This window comes from Callorhinchus milii, unplaced genomic scaffold (assembly GCF_018977255.1).
Source record: "Callorhinchus milii isolate IMCB2004 unplaced genomic scaffold, IMCB_Cmil_1.0 Scaffold1, whole genome shotgun sequence".
Classification (NCBI taxonomy): domain Eukaryota; kingdom Metazoa; phylum Chordata; class Chondrichthyes; order Chimaeriformes; family Callorhinchidae; genus Callorhinchus; species Callorhinchus milii.
In genome coordinates, this window is record NW_024704742.1 from 75,273,882 (window position 1) to 75,295,066 (window position 21,185).

The following is a 21,185-nucleotide window of genomic DNA, read 5'->3' on the forward strand; positions in this document are numbered from 1 at the left end:
GGGATCATCAAGAACTCTGCAACCGTAACCTCTCTTGCTCTGTGACCCTATCACCCCAACCTCGCCCGACTTCACTGGCTTCCCATCACACAGAGGATACAGTTCACAATCCTGGTCCTCATCTTTAAAACCCTCCATGGACTTGCTACCCCCTACCTCTACGACCTCCTAACCCCCTAACAACCTGCCCGCTCCCTCCACTCAACGTGCTCCGGCCTGCTTCATATCCTCCACCTCACCCGCCCCACCATCAGGCGGACCTTCAGCCACTCTGCCCCCACGCTCTGCAATTCCATCCCACAGTCCCTCCACCTCACTCCCTCCCCTACTTCAATACCCGTCTCAAGCATAAAACTTTGTAGTCTTCTCTCGCACCAGACCCGACCCCGCTTTCATTCCAGAACATAGTTGGATCCTGTTTGCCCTTTGCCGTGTTGGAGCTGCTCGTTGCTTTCTTCTTTTGGCCTGAAACGGTTATTCTGCTTGGTCAAGCTGACCATGATTGACAGCTCCCCTCCCCACACAATATTGATGGTGTTTCCATGGTGCTGAATTCTGGCATTTCATCTGTGTTACACATTATTTTAGCAGATAACCGATAAGCAGTAACCAAGGAAGTAAAGCACGCACAACGACCTGCTGCTATTTTATTTACTATTTTACCAACAAAAGCACAAAAAGTTCATGCCATGCAAATAGAAGTATTGAGATGACATAGTTAATGAGGTGTCTATTACTCATGTTTATTTACTAATCAAAAAAGCAATTTTACTACATCTGGATTCCCAATTCACCACATGTGGCTCATGGCTAATGTATTGGACAATCCTGATCTACATGTTAGACTATAAATCTAATTTGTCTTAAAATTTAAATTTGGTAGCTGTTTTTCCTCAGTTCTTGAAAAAGATCTTCTAAATAAAGCTTCCAAATTATGTCTGAATTGAAGAATTTTCTATAATATTGCATGATCTTAAATTTTATGACAAAATGGTCTTACAGGCAACGTCTTGGTGGAACTTCAGGTGGATAGGCATAATAGCAAAGATTTATATAGGAAGGCAATCCACTGGAATTTCCCAAAAAGCATAAACCCACAATACTGTCTTAACAATACAGATACTCCTTAGTTGTTGCACTGCTGCGTAGGTCTGTACAAAAAGTGTTTGCTTGAAAAGTTCCGAAAATATATATCAAAATTCCAGCATGTGGGTGGGCATTATCCCAACACTTTCCACTATCTGGACATCTTGTCACAGAAATCTCACAAACTTTGAGAATATCAACAACAAATTACATTTGTATAGCACCTTTCATGTCAGGAGGACACTCCAAGGTGCTGGACACTCAGCGATTTTGACCCCAGATGTCCTACAATGTCATTTCTGTCCTTGGGACTGGAAATCAGCCCTGCATTTGACACTGGGAGGCTGCTTTCTGACTTATGTGAATATGCTCTGAGCAACTTTTTTTTAAAATTCCCTGTGAGACATCTTGACTCAGAGAAGATTGAGTTTCAGTGTTTTTGACAGGAATTGTCATATCTAAAAAAAAATCAGATGATAACCAATTCAAGCTTTTCTGTAACACTGAAACGTGTTTCAGCCACTTTACTGAGTGACATTTAGAGAGTAAGGTTTTCTATGAATGAGCTCAAACTCAAATATAATGCCTCTAAATGGCTTCTCAATCCAGTTCCCATTGGATGTGGTCACAGCTTAAAGACAACTGCCACATTATTTCACTGAATCAGTCTTCTCACTCATTGAGCTGACAAGGATCCCCTTTCTGTCCTGTTCTCTTGATTGTATTTCTAAACATAAAGATTGCATTTGTGTCAGCAAGAACCTAAAAACAGTCATGATGTGATCTATTTTTTGGTCAGCTAGGTGTCACGTGTGAAAACCCATCACCATGCTTACGAGTATCCAAACCAGACTGAGAGGTCCATATATGTATGATACCTATACATGGAAATTGTCCTGTGTCTGGACTGGAATATAGTGTCTCTCTATAGTCAGCCCACTCTGCTGACCTAATTCCAGATAGTATAACTTACAAGTTGCCAAGAGCCAAGGTTTGGAGATCACAGAGTGGATCGGGGTACTGCTGATGTTTAGCCAGCTAAAAGCGTATCGGTTGACATTGAGAGTACTGTCTTACAAACTTTTCCAGTTAGGACAACCCTACTCATTAGGATTTTGGCTTGCAGGGTTAGCAGGAGGTGAAAATCCCTGCTCCCAATGACTGGTCTGCCCCTCCAACAGGTACCAATGAGTCAGGCTGACTGGGCTATCATCAGCAGTGCTCTGAGTGCCTTGATGTGCCTTGAAATAATGGCTCTGAACTGGACTACTGAAAATACCACAGAGGGTTGATTCAATTGTGACATCCCATTGCAAGCAAGTCACCTTGGAAGCCGCTCAGCTCCAAGTAGAACCTACATTTTTCCCTCTGACATGGAGCTTAAACTCACAATCTATATGTCACCCTGGCTGACATGAAGTTCCTGCAACTGTACCAAACTGACTGGTTGATAATCCCAGAGGAATAAGAAAGAACATGGAGTATTAGAGTAATTCAAAGGAAAATAGAGTAATGTGATTCTCCAGCAGTAGATCTGAGAGTTGAAATTCCAATTGCCAATTGGTACAATAAGTTTGACACTAGTGAGTTTGACATCCATTGTGGGTAAAGTTAGGGAGCATCTGGACAGTAATAAAATGATAAAAGACAGCCAATGTGAGTATATGAAGGGGAGATCCTGCCAAACTAATTACTGGTTTTCTTTGACTGTGTGATAATGGAGCTTGACAAGGGTAAGGCAGTGGATGTTGTATATCTGATTTTAGTAAGGTCTTTGATACAGTTTCTCATGAAAGGCTGGTACTGAAAACAAAGAAAGCGGGAATCAGTGGAAGTATTTTACAATGGATTCATAATTGGCTGACTGATAGAACCCAGAAGGTGGTGGTACAGGGAATGTCATCGGGCTGGGAGAATGTTACAAGTGGAGTTCCACAGGGGTCTGTTTTGGGACCTCTTTTGTTTAGTATCTTCATAAATGATCTGGAGCTGGGAGACACAAGCACAGTAGCTAAATTTGCAGAAGACACAAAGCTAATGAAAATAGTAGACTGCAAAGGTGAACAGGATAGGGAACAGGAAGACCTGAACATTCTTGGGAACTGAAGAGATTGACAGACAGTTCTGGTCACCGCAAAATTGTAAAACGGATATTGCAGTGATTGAGAGGATACAGAGGAGGGGAACCAAAACGATCAAGGAGATGGAGTGACTGGACTATGACAAGCAATTAGATAAACTGGGCATGTTCACACTAGAAGAGAAGGTTGAGGGGCGATATGATTACAGTCTTTAAGATTTTGAAGGGAATAGATAATATAGACCATGATAAGCTGTTTTATCTTGTACTGAGCAGTAGAACCAGAGGACACACCTGCAATTGAAGGGCGGTAAATTCAGAACAAATCTGCAGAAACACTACTTCAGTGAACAAGTAGTAAACTTATGGAACAGGCTCGCTAAGGTACAGTGGAAGCAGAAAATGTCATTTGTTTCAAGAACAAACTAGATAGATTTCTGCTAGAAAATAATTTCTCAGGATACTGTATATAATTTGAGACACGATATGTCAAGCGACTGCCAGGATGATGGAAAGCGAACTAGATGGACCTTGGCCTAGAAAATTCTTATGTTCTTATATAGTGTAACACATGTAAAAACACCTCGTTGTAATGTCCCTGTGGTTTGTGCGTGAGTAAATAGAGATAAATAAATTCCAGCATTTGTAATAATCCTATAATAATCCTTGCATTTGGAGATGCGAGACATCTCAAAGCACTTCACAGAATATACTGTAAAGTAAATTGACTGTATATTTTGTGTGTGAAACACGGCAGCCTATTACTCACAGCAGTGACCAAATTCTTTTTTTTAAATATATTTTTTCAAAGGATTATTATCCCTAGAAAAGTGATCCGCCAATCAACTAACAAGCGGATTCCTACTTACTGCCAGGTCTTTTCGTTTGCAAGTATTCTACCCACTAAGATACTGGACTCCTATGTATAATAAATAATAATAATCCTTGCATTCATTGTAATGCTTTATCAAATCATTGAGATGTTTCAAAGTACTTCACAGCATATAAATGGATTGACTGTGTATTTTGCGGGCAACATTTACGCTGGGCTGGTAGCAAACATTTTAAGCACTCGAAGATGTTACCTTGCATGAAGGGCACTATATAAATATTGTTGTTGTTGTTTAGAATATTGTCACTAAAGCTTCAATGGCAGTGGAAAAAAGTTTCCCACCATAGGAAATAAATGTAAAGTGCTCTAGTGGCTTATATGCCGTCTCAATAGTCCTGTGACCGGCAGCAAAATGGTAACAACGACAACAGCTTGCATTTATATGGCGCCCTTCATGCTGGGTAGCGTCCCGGAGCGTTTGACAGTGGCGGAATCTGACCGTGAGCCAGGAGAGAGGGAGGTGGGAGGTGACCATAAGTATGATCAAAAAGGAAGGTGTTTAGGCAGGAGGAATGGAAGAGGCAACACAGAGAAATTGAGGGAGAGAGTTCCAGAGTTTCAGGGCATAAAGGCTGAAGGCACAGCCACTGATGGTGGAACAGAGGGGACGGGGGACAAACAAGATGCCAGAGCGAGCCGAGCAGAGGCTGCAGGTGGTAGAGTACAACAACAATAACAACAAAATTACGTTTATAGAACGCCTTTCACGTCGGGAGGACGTCCCAAGGCGCTGGACAGTCAGGGGTCAGGACCCGAGCATGGGGGAGGGGTGGGGTAGGGGTGAGGGAAGGCAAAGATGGGAGGGCGACCGAAGGCACAATCGAAGAGAAGGAACTTGCGACCGGCCTTGAAGGGGGGAATGGAGGAAGTGAGGTGAAGGGACCGTGGGATGGAGTTCCAGAGTGTGAGGGCAGAGAGGCTGAAAGCCTGGCCACCGATGGTAGGGCAGGTTGGGCGAGAGACATGGAGCAGGCCGGAGCCAGATGAACGGATGGGGCGGGCAGTTTGGTAGGGAGTCAGCAGGTCAGAGAGGTAGGAGGGACAAGGCCATGGATGGCCTTGAAAGTGAGGACAAGGATCTTGAATTCGATCCTCTGAGGGATGGGGAGCGAGTGGAATTGGGCAAGGGTGGGAGTGATGGGGTCACGGAGCCTGGTGCGCGAGAGTACACGAGCTGCAGAGTTTTGGATGATCTGCAGCTTGTGAAGGGAAGAGTTGGGAAGGCCGATGAGAAGGGAATTTCCATAATCGAGCCTTGATGTGATGAATGCGTGGGTGAGGGTTTCGGCAGCCTGAGGGGTGAGGCAGTGGTGGAGTCTGGCAATGCTGCAGAGGTGGTGGTAGGCATTGTCAGTCATGGCGCAGATGTGGGGGAGAAAGGACAGTTCAAGGTCAAACAAGACACCCAGGTTCCTGACTGGCTTATTGAGGTTGAGTGTACGGCCGTGGAGGCTGATGCTGCCAGTGCCTGAGGTGCGGAGGCGCTGGTGCAAGCCAATCAGGAGGGCCTCGGTCTTGCTGACGTTCAGTCTGGAGAAAGTTGGCCCTCATCCAGGACTTGATGTCGGACAGGCAGTTGGTCAGGACGCCAGTACTCATGGAGTTGAGGGTGGAGGCAGATGGATAGAGTTGGGTGTCATGCATGTGGAAATTTACCCTATGTGCGTGGATGATGTCACCAAAGGGAAGCATGTAGAGGGTGAAGAGGAGGGGACCGAGGACAGAGCCCTGAGGAACACCGCATGAGACGTTGCGGGAGCTGGAGGAGAAGCCGTTAGCTGAGACGAAGTGGAGGTGGTGTGAAAGGTAGGACCTGAACTAGTCAAGGACAGAACCTTGGAGGTTGAGGTGGGAGGAGAGGTGGTGGAGGAGGATTAAGTGGTCCACAGTGTCAAAAGCGGTGGAGAGGTCGAGGAGGATGAGGAGGCAGAGGGAGCCCTGGTCACACATGGTCAGGATGTCATTTGTGATCTTGACCAGAGCAGTTTCCGTGCTGTGGGCAGCATGGAAACCTGATTGGAGGGGTTCATGGAGGGAGTGGGAGGAGAGGAAAGAGCAAAGCTGGGAGGCAACGGATCTCTCAAGGACCTTGGACAGAAAAGGAACGTTGGAGATGGGCCAGTAGCTGTATAGCAGTGTTGGGTCAAGGGAAGGTTCCTTCAAGGTGGGGGTGATAGTGGCTGTTTTGAGGGGTGTAGGAGCAGTGCCAGATGACAGGGAGAGGTTGATGATGTCGGCGAGTAGTGGGGCAAAGAGGTGGAGCTAGGATTTAAGAAGGAGGTCCAGGGAGCAGGTGGTGGGTTTCATGGAGGATATGGTGGTGATGATAGAGGAGGGGGTGACAGGTTCAATGGTGTGGAAAGGGGGATGGGCAGTGATCGGAATGTGGGGTGGGGGGGTGGAAGTTGGGAGGGCAGTGGCAGCTGAGCGGATTCCCTCGATTTTGGACTCTAGGAAGTCCAGCATTTCCTCACAGTGGGAGTCGGAGGAAAGAATCTGCGAGGCATGGTGAGGAGGGTGGAAGAGCCGGTTGGTGAAGAACAAGAGTCTGAGGTTGCCCTTCGCCTCCAGGATTAACCTGGAATAGAAGGATGATTTGGCCGAGGCGAGAGCAGAGCAGTAGGTTTTGATGTGGTCCAGCCAGATGCGGCGATGGACAGTTAGGCCGGATTTGAACTAAGTGTATTCGGGAGCCCGCACCTGGCCCTTGAGCAAGTGGAGGTGGCTGGTGAATCAGAGTGAGGGTCGGGAATAGGAGGCAGTTCGGGAGGTGAGGGGGTAAGGGCGTCGAGTACGGTGGAGTGGGTGCTTTGGAGGAGAGTAAACGCAGAGGATGGGTGCAGGTGGTGGGCCAGAGGGGAAGGATGTCAGAGGACTCCAGGGCAGCAGAAAGGGATTGCAGAAAGTAGGTGGGTAAACAGATCGGATAGGTAGGGAGGTGCAAAGGCATGAAGGGATTTAAAAACGAGTGAGAGGATCTTGAAATTATGGATAAGGGTCTCAGCAGCCCAAAGAGGAAAAGGGTAGTGGTGGAGATGGGCAATGTTCTGAAGCGGGGGGTGGGGGGAAGTGGGGGAGCTGAACAGGTCAGGGCATGAATGTAGCGTTTATAGAACAGCAGAGTCATGCAAGATACCGAGTTTATCCACTAGCACCGTGAGGTAGAGTGTACATCCGTGTAGATTAATGCTGCCAGCATCTGGGGTGAGATGACACTGATGGGAACCAAACAGGAGAGTCTCTGTCTTGTCGATGTTCAACTGGAGAAAGTTAGCTCTCATCCAAGACTTGATGGACAGGCAATTGGTCACATCATACAAGAGCTGAGCTTCTGTAGCACCTGTTGGGCTGCCATATGGATAATCTAATTTCTCTTATTCACAATTCAACATTATACCAAAGTAAGATCATTTGCTTTAACTGTCACGTAAGTGAATATCTCCAACATTTCCTATTTGAAATCGCTTCTAGCAATAAATGGTTCCAGTGGGAGATAGTATTTAGTTGAGTTCAGAAGAGCTTCACTAGCGAGTGGCAAACAATGTGTAATATTATTATAAGTTGGCTGCAAATTATGATTGTTGTCATCAGAAAAGATTTAAGCACTCTCAGTCAGAAGGTTGTGGGTTCAAGTCCCATGTCCGGACTTTGGACTTACGTAATCTAAACTGATGATCCAATGCAGTGTTGGTGGTTTGTTGTTACATTGTTGGAGGTGTCTTCAGATGCGACATTAACTTGAGATCCTGTTTGCCTGTTTAGGTGACATTAAAGATCCCATGGCACTACTCAAAAAGAGAAGTTTGTCCCTGTGTCCTGACCAACGAACCCCCACCCCAAAAATAACTCTGGTCATTCATTTCATGCCATTGTGGGACATTGCTGTGTACACATGGGTTGTCATGTTCGCCATCAAAAATACAGTGACTCCACTTCACAATAAATTGTGTGAAGCACTTTGAGACGTTTTTCTGATGTGAAAAGGTGTATACCAAATGCAAGGATTTTTAGTATTGCTATGGACAAGACAACAGTTTAACATCTCATCCAATGAATGGCACTTCCAACAATGTAGCACATCCCCAGCTCTGTATTGGAGTCTCAGCATAGACTATATGGATTTCAAATTCCGATGTGAGCCTCAAATCCAGGGCTTCTGACTCCGAGATCGGAGTGCTATTAACTGAGCCAGACTGATACAAATGTGTGAGGTACCAAATGCATGAGCTTCAATATAACATGTCATCAGGTAATACAATCATAAATGGCATCTTGTGGAGTCCTGTAGTTTAGTGGTTAGAGCACTTGCCTCGCAAGTGCGAGGATCTGGGTTCAATTCCAGAGCAGGGCAAAACATTAGGCGAGTTTCCGTACTCCACACATCTGTTTACACAGCAATAAGTAGGAACCTGGTTGACAGATTGCTTTGCAAGTTTTTAAAAAGTATAATAATAATTTGGTCACTCAATCTACGACTGTTTGTGGGACACTGCTGTACGCAAATGGTTGTATTTATTTAATTGATGATGAAATAATGCACACAATTTGGATGTTAAACAATTGTTTCCTTTATTACAGTTCAACAGTCAAATAATTATAGAGAGAGCATTGAACCACTATCACTAGATACAATAATAGTACCAACCAGGTTTCAGATAATAAAGTATTGATCAGTTAGGTATCCGTGAGAGAGCAGCAGACAGCTGGGAGTCAGTCAGATCTGCATCTCCTCATTGAACTATCTATTTTTATACCTAATTTATTACTGTGTAAACTCGAGACCAATAAAATAGGGCATATACACGTTATGTTTAAAGGGAGTTTGGAAGTGAATGCATGTGGATGAGGAAAGATGGTTACTTTCCAGACCAGGGGAGGCAGACTTTGGAGAGAGTGTGGGCGAAGGGCATTTTGGGAGAGGGTGGCTCGGGTCAGGGGTATCAGCCAAAATGCAGACGCCAAGATCGGAAGCAAAGGGACCAGCGGAGCATAGTCAGCCCTCAGGCATTGGAGAAGGGTAAAGGAGACAGCACAGAGGGGAGAGAGAGGTGATGGTGCTCATAGCTTCATTAAATTAGACAAGAGCCCAATCTAATTACTAATTTAGAAAGGGTTAAAGAGAGAAACAGAAAGGAGAGAGGTGAGAGAATACTAGAAGGGAAACGAGGGAGATCATGGACAAAAGATAATGAAAACTATACTCAGCCTGGAGGTTTGAAAATTGTACCCGCGCATGTCAGATTGTACATCCATCTTTTCAAATCAGTTTCCAGTCATTATGATTTTTCAAGGGCACATTTTAACAATACACATGCACCAATGGATGGATAAAATGACCAGCACTAATTCAAACTAATGTGCTGATGCTGAGGTAAGTGTTATTGCATGCTTATTACATTGTCATTTCGTGAATAAACACATTGAGAGAGTATGAATGTATGAGGTATATGCATTATATCTGTCTTCCATTCACGCACCTTCTTATGTTGCTAAGTTCTCAAAAGTCAGTTAATTGTTGCCTTGGGTACATGAAAGCTTTGAGCAGTAGCTTTTTTTAATAAAAAACCATGGTCCATTTCACATGGTAAATAGAGAACATAATTCTACTTCATGTGGTCCGTTTCATCAGTTGTTAAACATGATCTATCAATGTGTGAAAGGTAGTGCAAATTGTTTCATTTTAGAAGACAAGTCTGAAAAGCATTACCTCAGTTTCATTATGATGGTGTCAAACACGTGTGTTAACGTTTTTTTATAAAGATAGTGCCTCCTTCGTCATAATGTGTAATTTTACTGCAGTATTTCCCTTTTTCCTGCAGGTTGTTAAAATGATGATTGTGGTTGTGCTGGCGTTCACCATTTGCTGGTTGCCCTACCACATCTACTTTTTTGTGGTTATCCGGTATCCAACCATCAACCGCTGGAAGCCCATTCAGCAGGTTTACTTAGCTGTGTTTTTACTGGCAATGAGCTCTGCCATGCATAACCCCATTATATATTGCTGCCTGAACAGCCGGTAAGTTCAGAATTTCCAAAATAATCTTTATTGCTTTCCGATTCATTCCACAGATATTTTTTAAATCAGCTTGCCTCAGGTGGTAGCACTCTTGCCTCTGAGTCAGAAGGTTATAGGCTGGGCCAATAGAAAAGTGCAGAAATATTTGCCAAAATTGCAGGGAGATTGGCCAATTGCAGGGAAATTTTTGACAGATTTTGCAGAAAATTGCAGGGGGTTGATTGGTGCTACTGAGATACATTTTACTGCCAACCTACATTTTTTCACTTCATTGATCAAAATAAACATGAGGAAATAACACATATTAGATTGTTGCAAAAAACATATTAATTGCTTCTTTAACAAAAATTGGGTGGCCGTTTTTTTTGGTGGAGCGGGAGCTCACCACTGAGGCTACAGGAGCTCACCACATCCTGCCTCCCAGGGCCTGGCACCGCACACAGACCGAGACAGAGAGACGCACACACTCACAGACACAGGGAGACACACATTCTCAGAGAGAGACAGACACACACACTTAGAGACACAAAAAGACATACACACACACATAGAAGAGAGAGACACACACATATACATTCACGCAGGGACAACAACAACAACAACAAGATTCCATTTATAAAGCGCCTTTCACGTAAGGAGGACGTCCCAAGGCGCTGCACAGTTGGGTCATGACCCGAGCAGGACACTCATAAACACACAAACTTATAGAAGAGGCACTCACAAACACATACATACAGATGAGAGAGACATACTCACAAACACCTACAGAGGAGAGACACACTTACAAACACATACAGAAGAGAAAGACACACTCAGACAGATATTCACAAACACATAGAGAGAGATTTCCACCCTGACTTCCCTCAGAAACCTAGGATGCATCTCGTCCAGACCGGGTGACTTATCTACCTTGAGCACCGACAACCTTTTTAGTAGCTCTTCTCGGTTTATTCTTATCTTATCCAATTTCTCTACCCTCTCCTCCGATACTGTGGCATTGGCTGCATCCTCTTCTTTTGTGAAGACAGCTGCAAAGTACTCATTCAGTACATCAGCCATGCCCTCTGCCTCCACAAGAAGATTTCCTCTTTGGTCTTTAATTGGACCCACCATACCTTTTATTAACCTTTTATTCTTTATGTGCTTATAAAATACCTTAGGTTCCCTTTTATGTTGCCTGCTAATCTTTTCTCATACAATCTCTTTGCACCTCTTTTTTCCTTTTTCTGTTCTCCTCTGTAGTTTCTATATTCTATTTGATTATCTTCTGTATTTTGGACCTGACATTTATCATAAGCGTCCTTTTTCTGTTCTATTTTATTCCCAATTTCCTTCATCCAGGGAGGTTTGGATGTCTTACCTTTCCCCTTTGTGGGAATGTGTTTGTTCTGTTCCTGAACTATCTCCTCCTTGAAGGCTTCCCATTGCTCATTAGCAGTTTTACCCACCAATCTTTCTTTCCAGTCCACCTTGGCTACGTCCCTTTTTTAACTCACTGAAATTAGCCCTCTTCCAGCTGAGTATCTTCATCTTTGATTACTCATTGTCTCTTTCCATAAATATTCTAAACATAATGATATTGTGATCACTGTTGTCCAGATGCTCTCCTACTGAAACCTGCCCAACTTGCCCCACTTCATTCCCCAGAACTAGATCCAGCACTGCTTCCTTCCTCCTTGGGTTGGAAACATACTGATCCAGAAAGTTATCCTGAGTTAAGTTAAGGAAAGTTATCCCCCTCCTTGCCCTTTACACTGCTATTTTGCCAGTCTATTTTAGGATAATTGAAATCCCCCATTATCACTACTCTATTGGTTTTGCATCTTTCTGAAATCTGCTTGCAGATTTGCTCGTCTATCTCCTTCCCACTATTTGGTGGTCTATAGTATACATCTAACAGAGTAACAGCTCCTTTTCTGCTACTTAACTCTAACCAAATAGATTCTGTTTTTGGACCCTCTAGCACATTGTCCCTTTCCAGGGCCGTAACCATGTCTTTAATCAATATTGCCAACACCCCTCCTTTTTTTCTTTACCTGTCCCTCCTGACTACATTGTAGCCAGGAATATTCAGCTCCCATTCCGCTCTTGTTTGAGCCAGGTCTCCGTTATTGCCACTACATCATAACCCCATGTGACAACTTGAGCCTGCAGCTCACCAATCTCATTTGTCACACTCCGTGCATTTACACACATGCACTCCAAGACCGACTCTGCATTTCTCTCCCATCTAATCCCTGCTTTTTGCTGGATTACTCCTGATTATATTGCTATTTGTCTGTCCCAGCCCTTTCTGTAACTTGTTTGTCCTCTGCAATGCTACATCCTGATTCCCTTCCCCCCTCAAAATTAGTTTAGACCCTTCTCCACATCACTAGTTAACCTCCCTGCAAGGACATTGGTCCCAGCCCTGTTCAGGTGAAACCCATCCAACCTGTACAGGTCCCAACTGCCCCAGAACTGGTCCCAGTGATACAGAAACCTGCAGCCCTCCTTTCTGCACTATTCTTTCACTTGTCATAATGGGTGAAGTGAAAGATTAATGCTACCAATGAGCCAATAGCATGTAAGTACATAGGCATTTTAAAATAAATAATCCTGCTATGTTTACATTAAATTCTAACAAAAAACATCTGTCACATTTTCTAACTTTACATTGTGTTGAGTGGGGGCAGATAGATTTGTGTATTTTGTGTCATAAAGTAGATAGAATCACATGTGCAGGAGAAAATGACCAGTGGATTATTTCATTTCCTTAATGGAGTATGTCCCATGGCATCCTAAAACCATCATGTCAGGAATGCTGCTGGTGTCTGGGCTTCAACACACAGAAGGGAGTTTTTGGTACCTACCATCCACCTGGTGAAGACACAAACCCATGCCTGTCGGATGTCAACCGACCGACTAGTGACTATCTTCCTTGTGGTGGTGGGATTAGGGGAGGTGGAGGTAAGCAGGATCTCTTTGGAGCTGAACTGGCTCCAAGGTGACATGTCTGGCAATGGAATGTTGGAATCGAGCCAGTCCTCTGTGGTGGTCTTGGTAGTATGGTTCCTGAGCCAGGCTGTTCTACGGTATTCCAGGACACTGCTGATGACTTTGTGGAGTCCTGTCACTCAGTTGGTTAGAGCTCTCGCTTTGCAAGTGAGAGACCTGGGTTCGATTCCCAGCAGGGTGAAACCTTGGGCAAGTTTCCTTACTCCACACGCCTGATCATAATCCCTCAAATAAAACAATAATAAATTGGTCATTTCAATCCACGATTGAATCCATGGTTGTGGGACACTGCTGCGCGCAATTGGCTGCCACATTTCGCCCACAAACATACAGTCAATTCACTTTACAGTCTATTTTGTGAAGCGCTTTGAGACGTCTCGAAGACATGAAAAGTGCTATATCAAATGCAAGGATTATTATTGTTATTATTTCTTCAGCCATGTATTCATGTGTTTGATCATGCTGTTTTGATAATCACTTGCATGAGGCACTGGGAGCAATCCAGAGACCACCTTTGAGGTCCCATTCTTTTTTTCCATAGCTTCTGATACTCTCCCTGTAGGATCGCAGCCCTTTTTTTCCCTTCGTCATGAATCCCAACATGGACCATGACTTCTGGATGTTCCCTGTGATGTCTTCCACCCTGGCACCAGGGAGGCAACATACCATGCAAGAGTCACGTCTGTCTACTCCTTTCACCATTGTGACCCCAATGACAATTGCATTAACACTCTTCCCTGTGCATCCATTTGCTTTTGACTCTCCTCCCCAGACGTGTCATTACCCTGACTGGTATTCAATCCAGAGAACCGGTTTGTGAGTTCCACACTCTCAGGGGATTTCTGCACTGTCCATCCTCTCTTCCTACCATGCCGGGTGGTCACTGAAACCTTCTGTGGCTGTGAGGTGACCACCTCAAAACATTCGATCCATTCAGCCTCCATATTCTGTGAAGCGCTTTGAGACATCTAGACGATGTGAAAAGCATTATATCAAATGCAAGGATTATTATTTTATTATTAGTGACACTAGCCTCTTCTCGAGCTCAGAAACTCTGAGTTCAAGCTTGAGCAGCCAGAGGCATTTCCTACACACGTGTCTGTCCAGGACACATAAAGCATCCGAAAGTTTCCACATGGCATACATTGTGCATGCAACCAGTCTCAGCTGCCTTGCTATATTTCCAGACATGTTTTATATTATTTAATATAACTATTATATATTTTATAATTCTGCACCTCTTTCCCCCTCTGCACCAAATTCCCACTCTCACCAAATTCCTTAACAGAATTCTCACTCTGCTCGACCTCACTCAGTTCTCTCCTCATGCTGCTGTTTTCTCTGCTCAAGCCTCTTACTGAAACGTGCTCCACTTGCTCCAATTCATTCCCCAGAACTAGATCCGGCACTGCTTCCTTCCTCATTGGGCTAGAAACATACTGATCCATGGGGGAAAGGAAGGTGATCGAAAGCACAGTAGAAAAGGAGGCAAACGTGGCTGTGAAAGAGGCAGACTGTTATGTTATGATTGAGACACTACAGGGGCCGAGAACACCAAAAACAAGTACAGTGTTGGAGGCAAGATCCCTATATCAGTGGTAGCAAGGACATCCTCAGAATGGATGAAAGTATGAAAGACTTTGGTTCTGGCACTGAAGTGAATGACTAAGTCATTAGATTAGTCAAAAGTACTGTACTGTACCTGTCAGAGGCTTGTCGATTTGCTGAACTGTAATTAGAAATGCCAGGAGTTGCATTGATTTGTGCTTTATTTCTTGTGGTGTGTGAACTCTGGTTACTGACTCACTGCTCAGTGGATATATTTACCCTTTATTCTTGAAGACTTTTATCAGATCACCCTTTATCTTCTCAACTCTATTGGAAAAAATCTTAAGTTAGGAAAAACATAAGAATCGTTAGACGAAAAAAGACCAAGATCCATCCAGTTCGCCTTCTACCATCCTTGCAGTCATATGCACATGTCATGTCCCCAACTAAAAACTGTATCCCGACATATTATTTCTTAAAAGAATTCTATCTAATTTGCTTTTGAAAGAATCAACTCTTTCTGCTTAAACCATCTCCCTTGGGAGCCTGTTCCATACATTTACTACTCACTCACTGAAATAGTGTTTCCACAGATTTTTTTCAGTTTAACTCCCTTCAATCGCAGGCTATGTCCTTTGGTTTTACTGTTCAGTACAAGATAAAACAGCTTATCATTCTTTAGAATCTTAAAAAATACAATCATATTGTCTCTCAGCCTTCTCTTCTTCAATGTGAACATGTCCAGTTTACCTAATCGCTCCTCATAGTCCAGTCCCTCCTTCCACTCAATCATTCTAGTTGCCCTTTCTGTATTCTCTCATTTGCTGCAATACCATTTTTGTACTACAGTGACCAGAACTGCACAAAGTATTCTAGGTGCAGTCACACCAGTGATTTATAAAGTAGCAGGATTACCTCACTATTTGGGCTCAATATTGCTCTTTTCATACGACCTAGCATCTGGCTTTCCTTACCCACTGCTACCGAGCACTGTTGGTCAATTTATTATAAATCAGAATCAGTCAGACTTCCCAGTTCCTTTTCATTTTCTGTCCAGGTTATTTTCTTCCCATTTAAATAATAGTGTCTTCCTGGATTTTTTATCCCCATGTGAAGCACTTTGCATTTTCTTACATTCAACGTTATCTACCATTGGTCTGCCCAATTACCAAGTCCTCCTGTAACCTATCCTGTTTAGATTTGCATTCTACCACCTTCATTTGTTTTGTATCATCTGCAAATTTAGCTACTGTGCTTGTGAATCCCAGCTCCAGATCATTTATGAAGATATTAAACAAAAGAGGTCCCCAAACAGACCCCTGTGGAACTCCACTTGTAACATTCTCCCAGCCTGATGACATTCCCTGTACCACTACCTTCTGGGTTCTAGCGGTCAGTATCCATTGTAAGATACTTCCACTGATTCCCGCATTCTTTATTTATTCCCGATACAGTCCTAAACAGTTTATATCCTTCCAGATATGTATCCCATTGATTGGAATCATCCCAACATTGTCTCTGTGATACAAATGATGTCCAATATTTTGCCGCATGCAAGCATAGCGTATTTGTCAGTCACAACTCCATTGTCTTTGGCATTTCCCATATACTTTATCAGCATTTTTAGTTTATTTATCTCCCACTATTGGAGTTAGACCTATTATACTTTTGGTTATGTTTTCACTGGTACAACTTAAAGTTTTCCCTAATTGTTTTAGGCCCTCTCCTACACTTACTGCAACCACCCAGATATCTAATTTTAATACTCGCTTACCATACTATCTATTCTGAATGTTTGGGTGGAACCCATCCAGTCTATGTTAGGTACCTCATATTCCAAAATATGTTTGAGGAACTGAAAGCCTTAGCCACGCGTTTGTCTGCTTAATTGCCCTCTTCTCTCCTCATTATCACGTGATACGGGTAGTATTTCAGGAAATACAACAATGAGGAATTTCCCTAAAGCTTTATTCCTAATGCCCTAAACTTAGCATGAAGGACTCTGGTCTACTACTATCTTCAATAATAATAATAATAATAATAATCCTTGCATTTGATATAGTGCCTTATCTTGTCTTTGATAAATGTGCAATGCTGCTTCATTACTGTTACAGTGTAACTAAAATTGTACCAGACTTCTTTACAGTTCATATAATGAATATCATAATAATAATTGATGTATTTGATATAAGAATATATAATATTAACATAGCACCTTATCACGTCTTGAGAGGTCTCAAAGCACTTTGTAGAATATACTGTAAAGTGAATTGACTGTATATTTTGTGGACGAAACGCAACAGCCAATTGCACACAGCAGTGTCCCACAAACAGTCGTGAATTGAGTGACCAAATTATTTTTATTTATTTTGAAGGAATTGGAAAAGTGATCCGCCAATTGTCTAACAACTGGGTTCCTACTTAATGCTAGGTAAACAAAGGCATGTGGAGTAACAAAACTTGCTCAACGTTTGCCCTGTCAGGAAGCAAATCCAGGTCTTCTTACTTGTGAGGCGAGTACTCAAACCACTGAGCTATGGGACTCCATCAACAATAAATTACATTTGTATAGCACCTTTCACATTGGGATGACATCCCAAGGCACTGTATAGTCAGGGATTTGGACTTGAGCAGTGGTTGGGATCAGGAGGGATGGTGGAGAGAGGGTAAGGGTAGGAGGGTGGCCAAAGAGGAAAGTTGTGAGACATGCCTTGAAGGAGATAAGGGAAGGAGCAAGGCAAAGGGACCCTGGGATGGAGTTCCATGGGGTGGTGGCAAAAAGGCTGAAGGCTCAATCGGGCCAGAGCCTGTTGAGCAGAGGGACAGGTTGATATGGGGTTAGCAGGTTGCAGAGGTGGGAAGGAACAAGGCCTTGGAGGATTTTGAATTCTATCCTCTGGGGGATGGGGAGTCAGTGGAAACTGGTGGTGGGGAGCAGTGGGGGGATGTTAGGGTCATGGAGCCTGGTGCAGGAGAGGACATGTGCTGCAGAGTTCTGGATGATCTGCAGCTAGCGGAGGGAAGAGTTGGGATGGCTGACAAAGCAGGAGAGTTGACACAGTCGAGCTGAGATGTAACAAGTGCGTGGATGATGGTTTCGGCAGCCTGAGGGGAGAGGCAATAGTGGAGATGGGCAATGTTGTGGAGGTGGGGGAAGGCAAAGCAGGTCGAGGCATTGATGTGGGGTATAAAGGATAGTTTAGGGTCAACAAGACTTCGTAGGGGTATAAAGGATGGTTGAAAGTCAAAAAAGGTTCTGGACTGGCTCAGTGAGGTGGAGTGTGCAACCATGGATGGTGATGCTGTCAGCGCCTGAGGTGAGGAGGCTCTGACAGGGGCCAATCAGGAGAGCCTCGGTCTTGTTGACATTCAACTGAAGAAAGTTAGCTCTCATCCAGGACTTGATGTCTGACAGATATTCTGTCAGGATAGCATTGGTCCTGGAGTTGAAGGTGGAGGAGGAAAGGTACAGTTGGGTGTTATTCGCATACATGTGGAAGTTGACCCCATGTCTGTGGATGATGTCACCAAGAGGGAGCATGTACGTGTTGAAGAAGAGAGGACCAAGGACAGAGCCCTGAGGAATGCCACATAAGATGGTGCAGGGGTTGGAGGAGAAGCTGTTTGTGGACACAAAAGTGGAGACAGTGTGAAAGGTAGGATCTGAAGCAGTCAAGACAGGGATCAGAGTGTGAGGGGGAGATGGGGAGGGGTTATCGGTTGGAAGGGCAGGGGCAGCCGAGCAGATCCCCTCTATTTTGGTCTCGAGGAGGACCAGTATCTCCTTGCAGTTGGAGATGGAGGAGAGGATGAGTGAGGAATGAGAGGTTTGGTGGAGGAGCCGGTTGGTGATGGAGAAGAGGAGCTTGGGTTGTCCTTGGCCTCCAAGATTGTCTTGGAGTAGAAGGATAATTTGGTGGAAGTGAGGGCGGAGCAGTAAGTTTTGATGTGGTCCAGCCAGTTCTGCTGACGGACCATTAGATTTGAGCCAGATGCATTCGGCGGCACGTACCTGTGCCTTGAGGGAGTGGTGGTGGCTGGTGTACCAGGGAGACTTACATGAGTAGGAGGCAGTTCGGGAGGTGAGGGGGCAAAGGCATTGAGAGTGGTGGGGAGGGAGTTATGGAGGAAAGTGACTGAGGATGATAGGTCATTGTGGGAGGAAGCTCAGATAGGGAAGATTTCAGGTGACTCCAGGGCAGCAGAGAGGGAGGGGGTGTGCAGATTTTTTTCCAGGATGATAAGAGACAGAGGAGGGTTGGGTGGCAGGGGCAGTGATAGAGGAGTTAAGGGAGATTAAGTAATGGCCCAAGATGGCTTTGTCAGTAATAATGATTTCCAAGATGCTGAGGCCCTGGGTATCACCAAATCTTGCAGGTGACCATAGATGTGGGTAGCAGAGTGGATGTGGAGGGTGAGATTGTGAGAGGAAAGGAAGGAGAAGTCAGCAGAGATAGAGCAAGAGGGAGTGAAGTGCAGGTTGAAGTCGCCTAGGATGAAGAGGCGTTCAGAACAGAGGCAAAGGGAAGTTAGGGGTGGAGACGTCAGAGAAGAAGGTGAGGGAGGGTTTGGGAGAGTGATAAACAAGGAGGATTTTAAGGGAAAGATTGAAGGGATGGTAATAGAGGAGTTCCTTCATCTTCCTTCGGAACACCATAATCTTCCGAGATGGACTTAGTCAGGTCAGGTGCTCGATGGAGGGGAATGAACCTGAGGAGTAAGGGAATAGACCAAGTGAGGACTAGGCGATGAGGGCCACACCACGACATGGCAGATAGGTCATGGGGTATGGTGGAAGGTGTAGCCGGGTGGTGTGACCTTGATCAGGGGGAAGGTGTCACCTGGGGTGATCCAGGTTTCTGTGAGGGCCAGGATGTCGATGTTTCTATCAACAATGCGTTTATTGACGGCGAGGGCTTTTTTGGAGAGGGGGTGGACATTTTTGTATGGCATTACGGAGGTAACGGGTGGCAGAGAAATGTGTGAGATGGGAGGGGGAGGATTGACAGGGAGGGTGAGAATGTGGATGAGGGAGGAGAGGTTTTCCCCTGGGCTCTAGTGCCAGTGGGCCTTGTGGTGATAATGAGGGTTGGGGTGGTCAGTGTAGCTGCTGCCGGTCAGCCAACAGCGAGTGCCACAGTGAGCCTCATCTGGATGCCCAGGCTGGAGCTGAGGGAGGCTGCGGGACAGTCAAGTGGCGATAGGAGGCAAGGAGGACAGAGGGAGAGAAGGACCAAGGGAAAGTGATGGGGGGTGGAGGACAGGGATGGGGGCATTTTGAGGGAAAGTAGTTTGGGTTGGGGCCGGCAGCCAAGACGTGCACACAGAGACTGGAGGCGGAGTGGGGCATAGTCAGCTGCAGGCATAGAAGACAACGGGGGCAATGATGGGGACATGGGGGAGTTATTTATTAGTTTACGCTATTTTCTTTGTATTTTACAGTATCCAGAATATATCACATTGTTGAATTTAGTGTGAAGTTTGAAGCCAATTTTCTGCAGTTCTCAAAAGAACTTGAAAAAACTGACTTCCCAATGAATATCAATAATAATCCTTACATTTGGTATAGAGTCTTTTGTATCAGGAGGAGGTCCCAAAGTGCTTGTAAAATGGAGTGACTGTGTGTTTTTTGTTTGAATGCAGCAGCAAATTTGCATACAGCAATGTCCCACAAACAGCCATGAAGTGTATGATCTATTTTATTTGGTGAATTGTTGGCCAGTGGAACACTGGGAGAAACTCTCTTCACTTATAAATTAAAGTTGTTTTAAGAAATTCCAAAATTCTAGTCACTCTGAAATGTTAAGACAATTAAGTAAATATAGACACAGGTGGAATTACTACCTCAAAGTTCTCAGATTGCTTCAACATTTCCTTGTTTTGAACTTTCTCCAGCTTTAGGGCAGGGTTTAAGCGAGCTTTCCAGTGGTGTCCCTTCATTGAAGTTTCCAACTATGATGAACTAGAATTGCGTTCAACTAACTTTCACCCCACTAGAGAAAACAGCACCTTCACCATCTCTCGGCTAGAGTCCAGCATGACAGTGGAGTTTGAGACAGCTGAAAACGACAGCCAGGAGGTCTGCAGGAAAAAGAGTTCAGCTTTGCAGGATATGATTTTCAACGGATACTCTCCGAGTAATTCTAAAAACATTTCAAGAACCTCGAGCTTGTTTACCACTATAAATACATCTGTAGATGAGTACTCCTAGGTTCCTAAACTCATTATCAGATGAGCATTCTCAAGTTCATCAGTGCAATCTGGAAATGGGGGGTGGTGGGGGGGGGGAGATATATGATGCGATAATTGTCTCGTTCCTCCCATAGCTGACTATCCAACGCCTTGGTACGTCCTCCTGACGTGAAAGGCACTATACAAATGTAATTATGTTGTTGTAATTCCTTTGTAGCAAGCAAGTATTGAGATTAGAAAACAGAGTACCATTTTGCACTGGAGCCACTTGGAAGTGCTTCTGGAAATGGGAAGTCCCTTCTCCATGAGCAAAGTTATTACTGCCAGTTATGTGAATATCGTTCTCTTTAACTAGAAAGCAAGTATTTACCATT

General features: G+C 44.4%; 1 protein-coding gene across 1 annotated transcript in view; it reads left to right on the top strand.

Annotated features, from left to right (window-relative positions):
* Positions 1 to 20,830, top strand: part of LOC103177733 (neuromedin-K receptor) — a 31,008-nt gene extending 10,178 nt beyond the window's left edge. The window contains exons 4-5 of the mRNA XM_042337774.1: positions 9,878 to 10,074; positions 20,515 to 20,830. Of these exons, the coding sequence (XP_042193708.1) occupies positions 9,878 to 10,074; positions 20,515 to 20,830 (513 nt within the window). The remainder of the gene's footprint in view (positions 1 to 9,877; positions 10,075 to 20,514) is intronic.
* Positions 20,831 to 21,185: the final 355 nt, after the last annotated feature.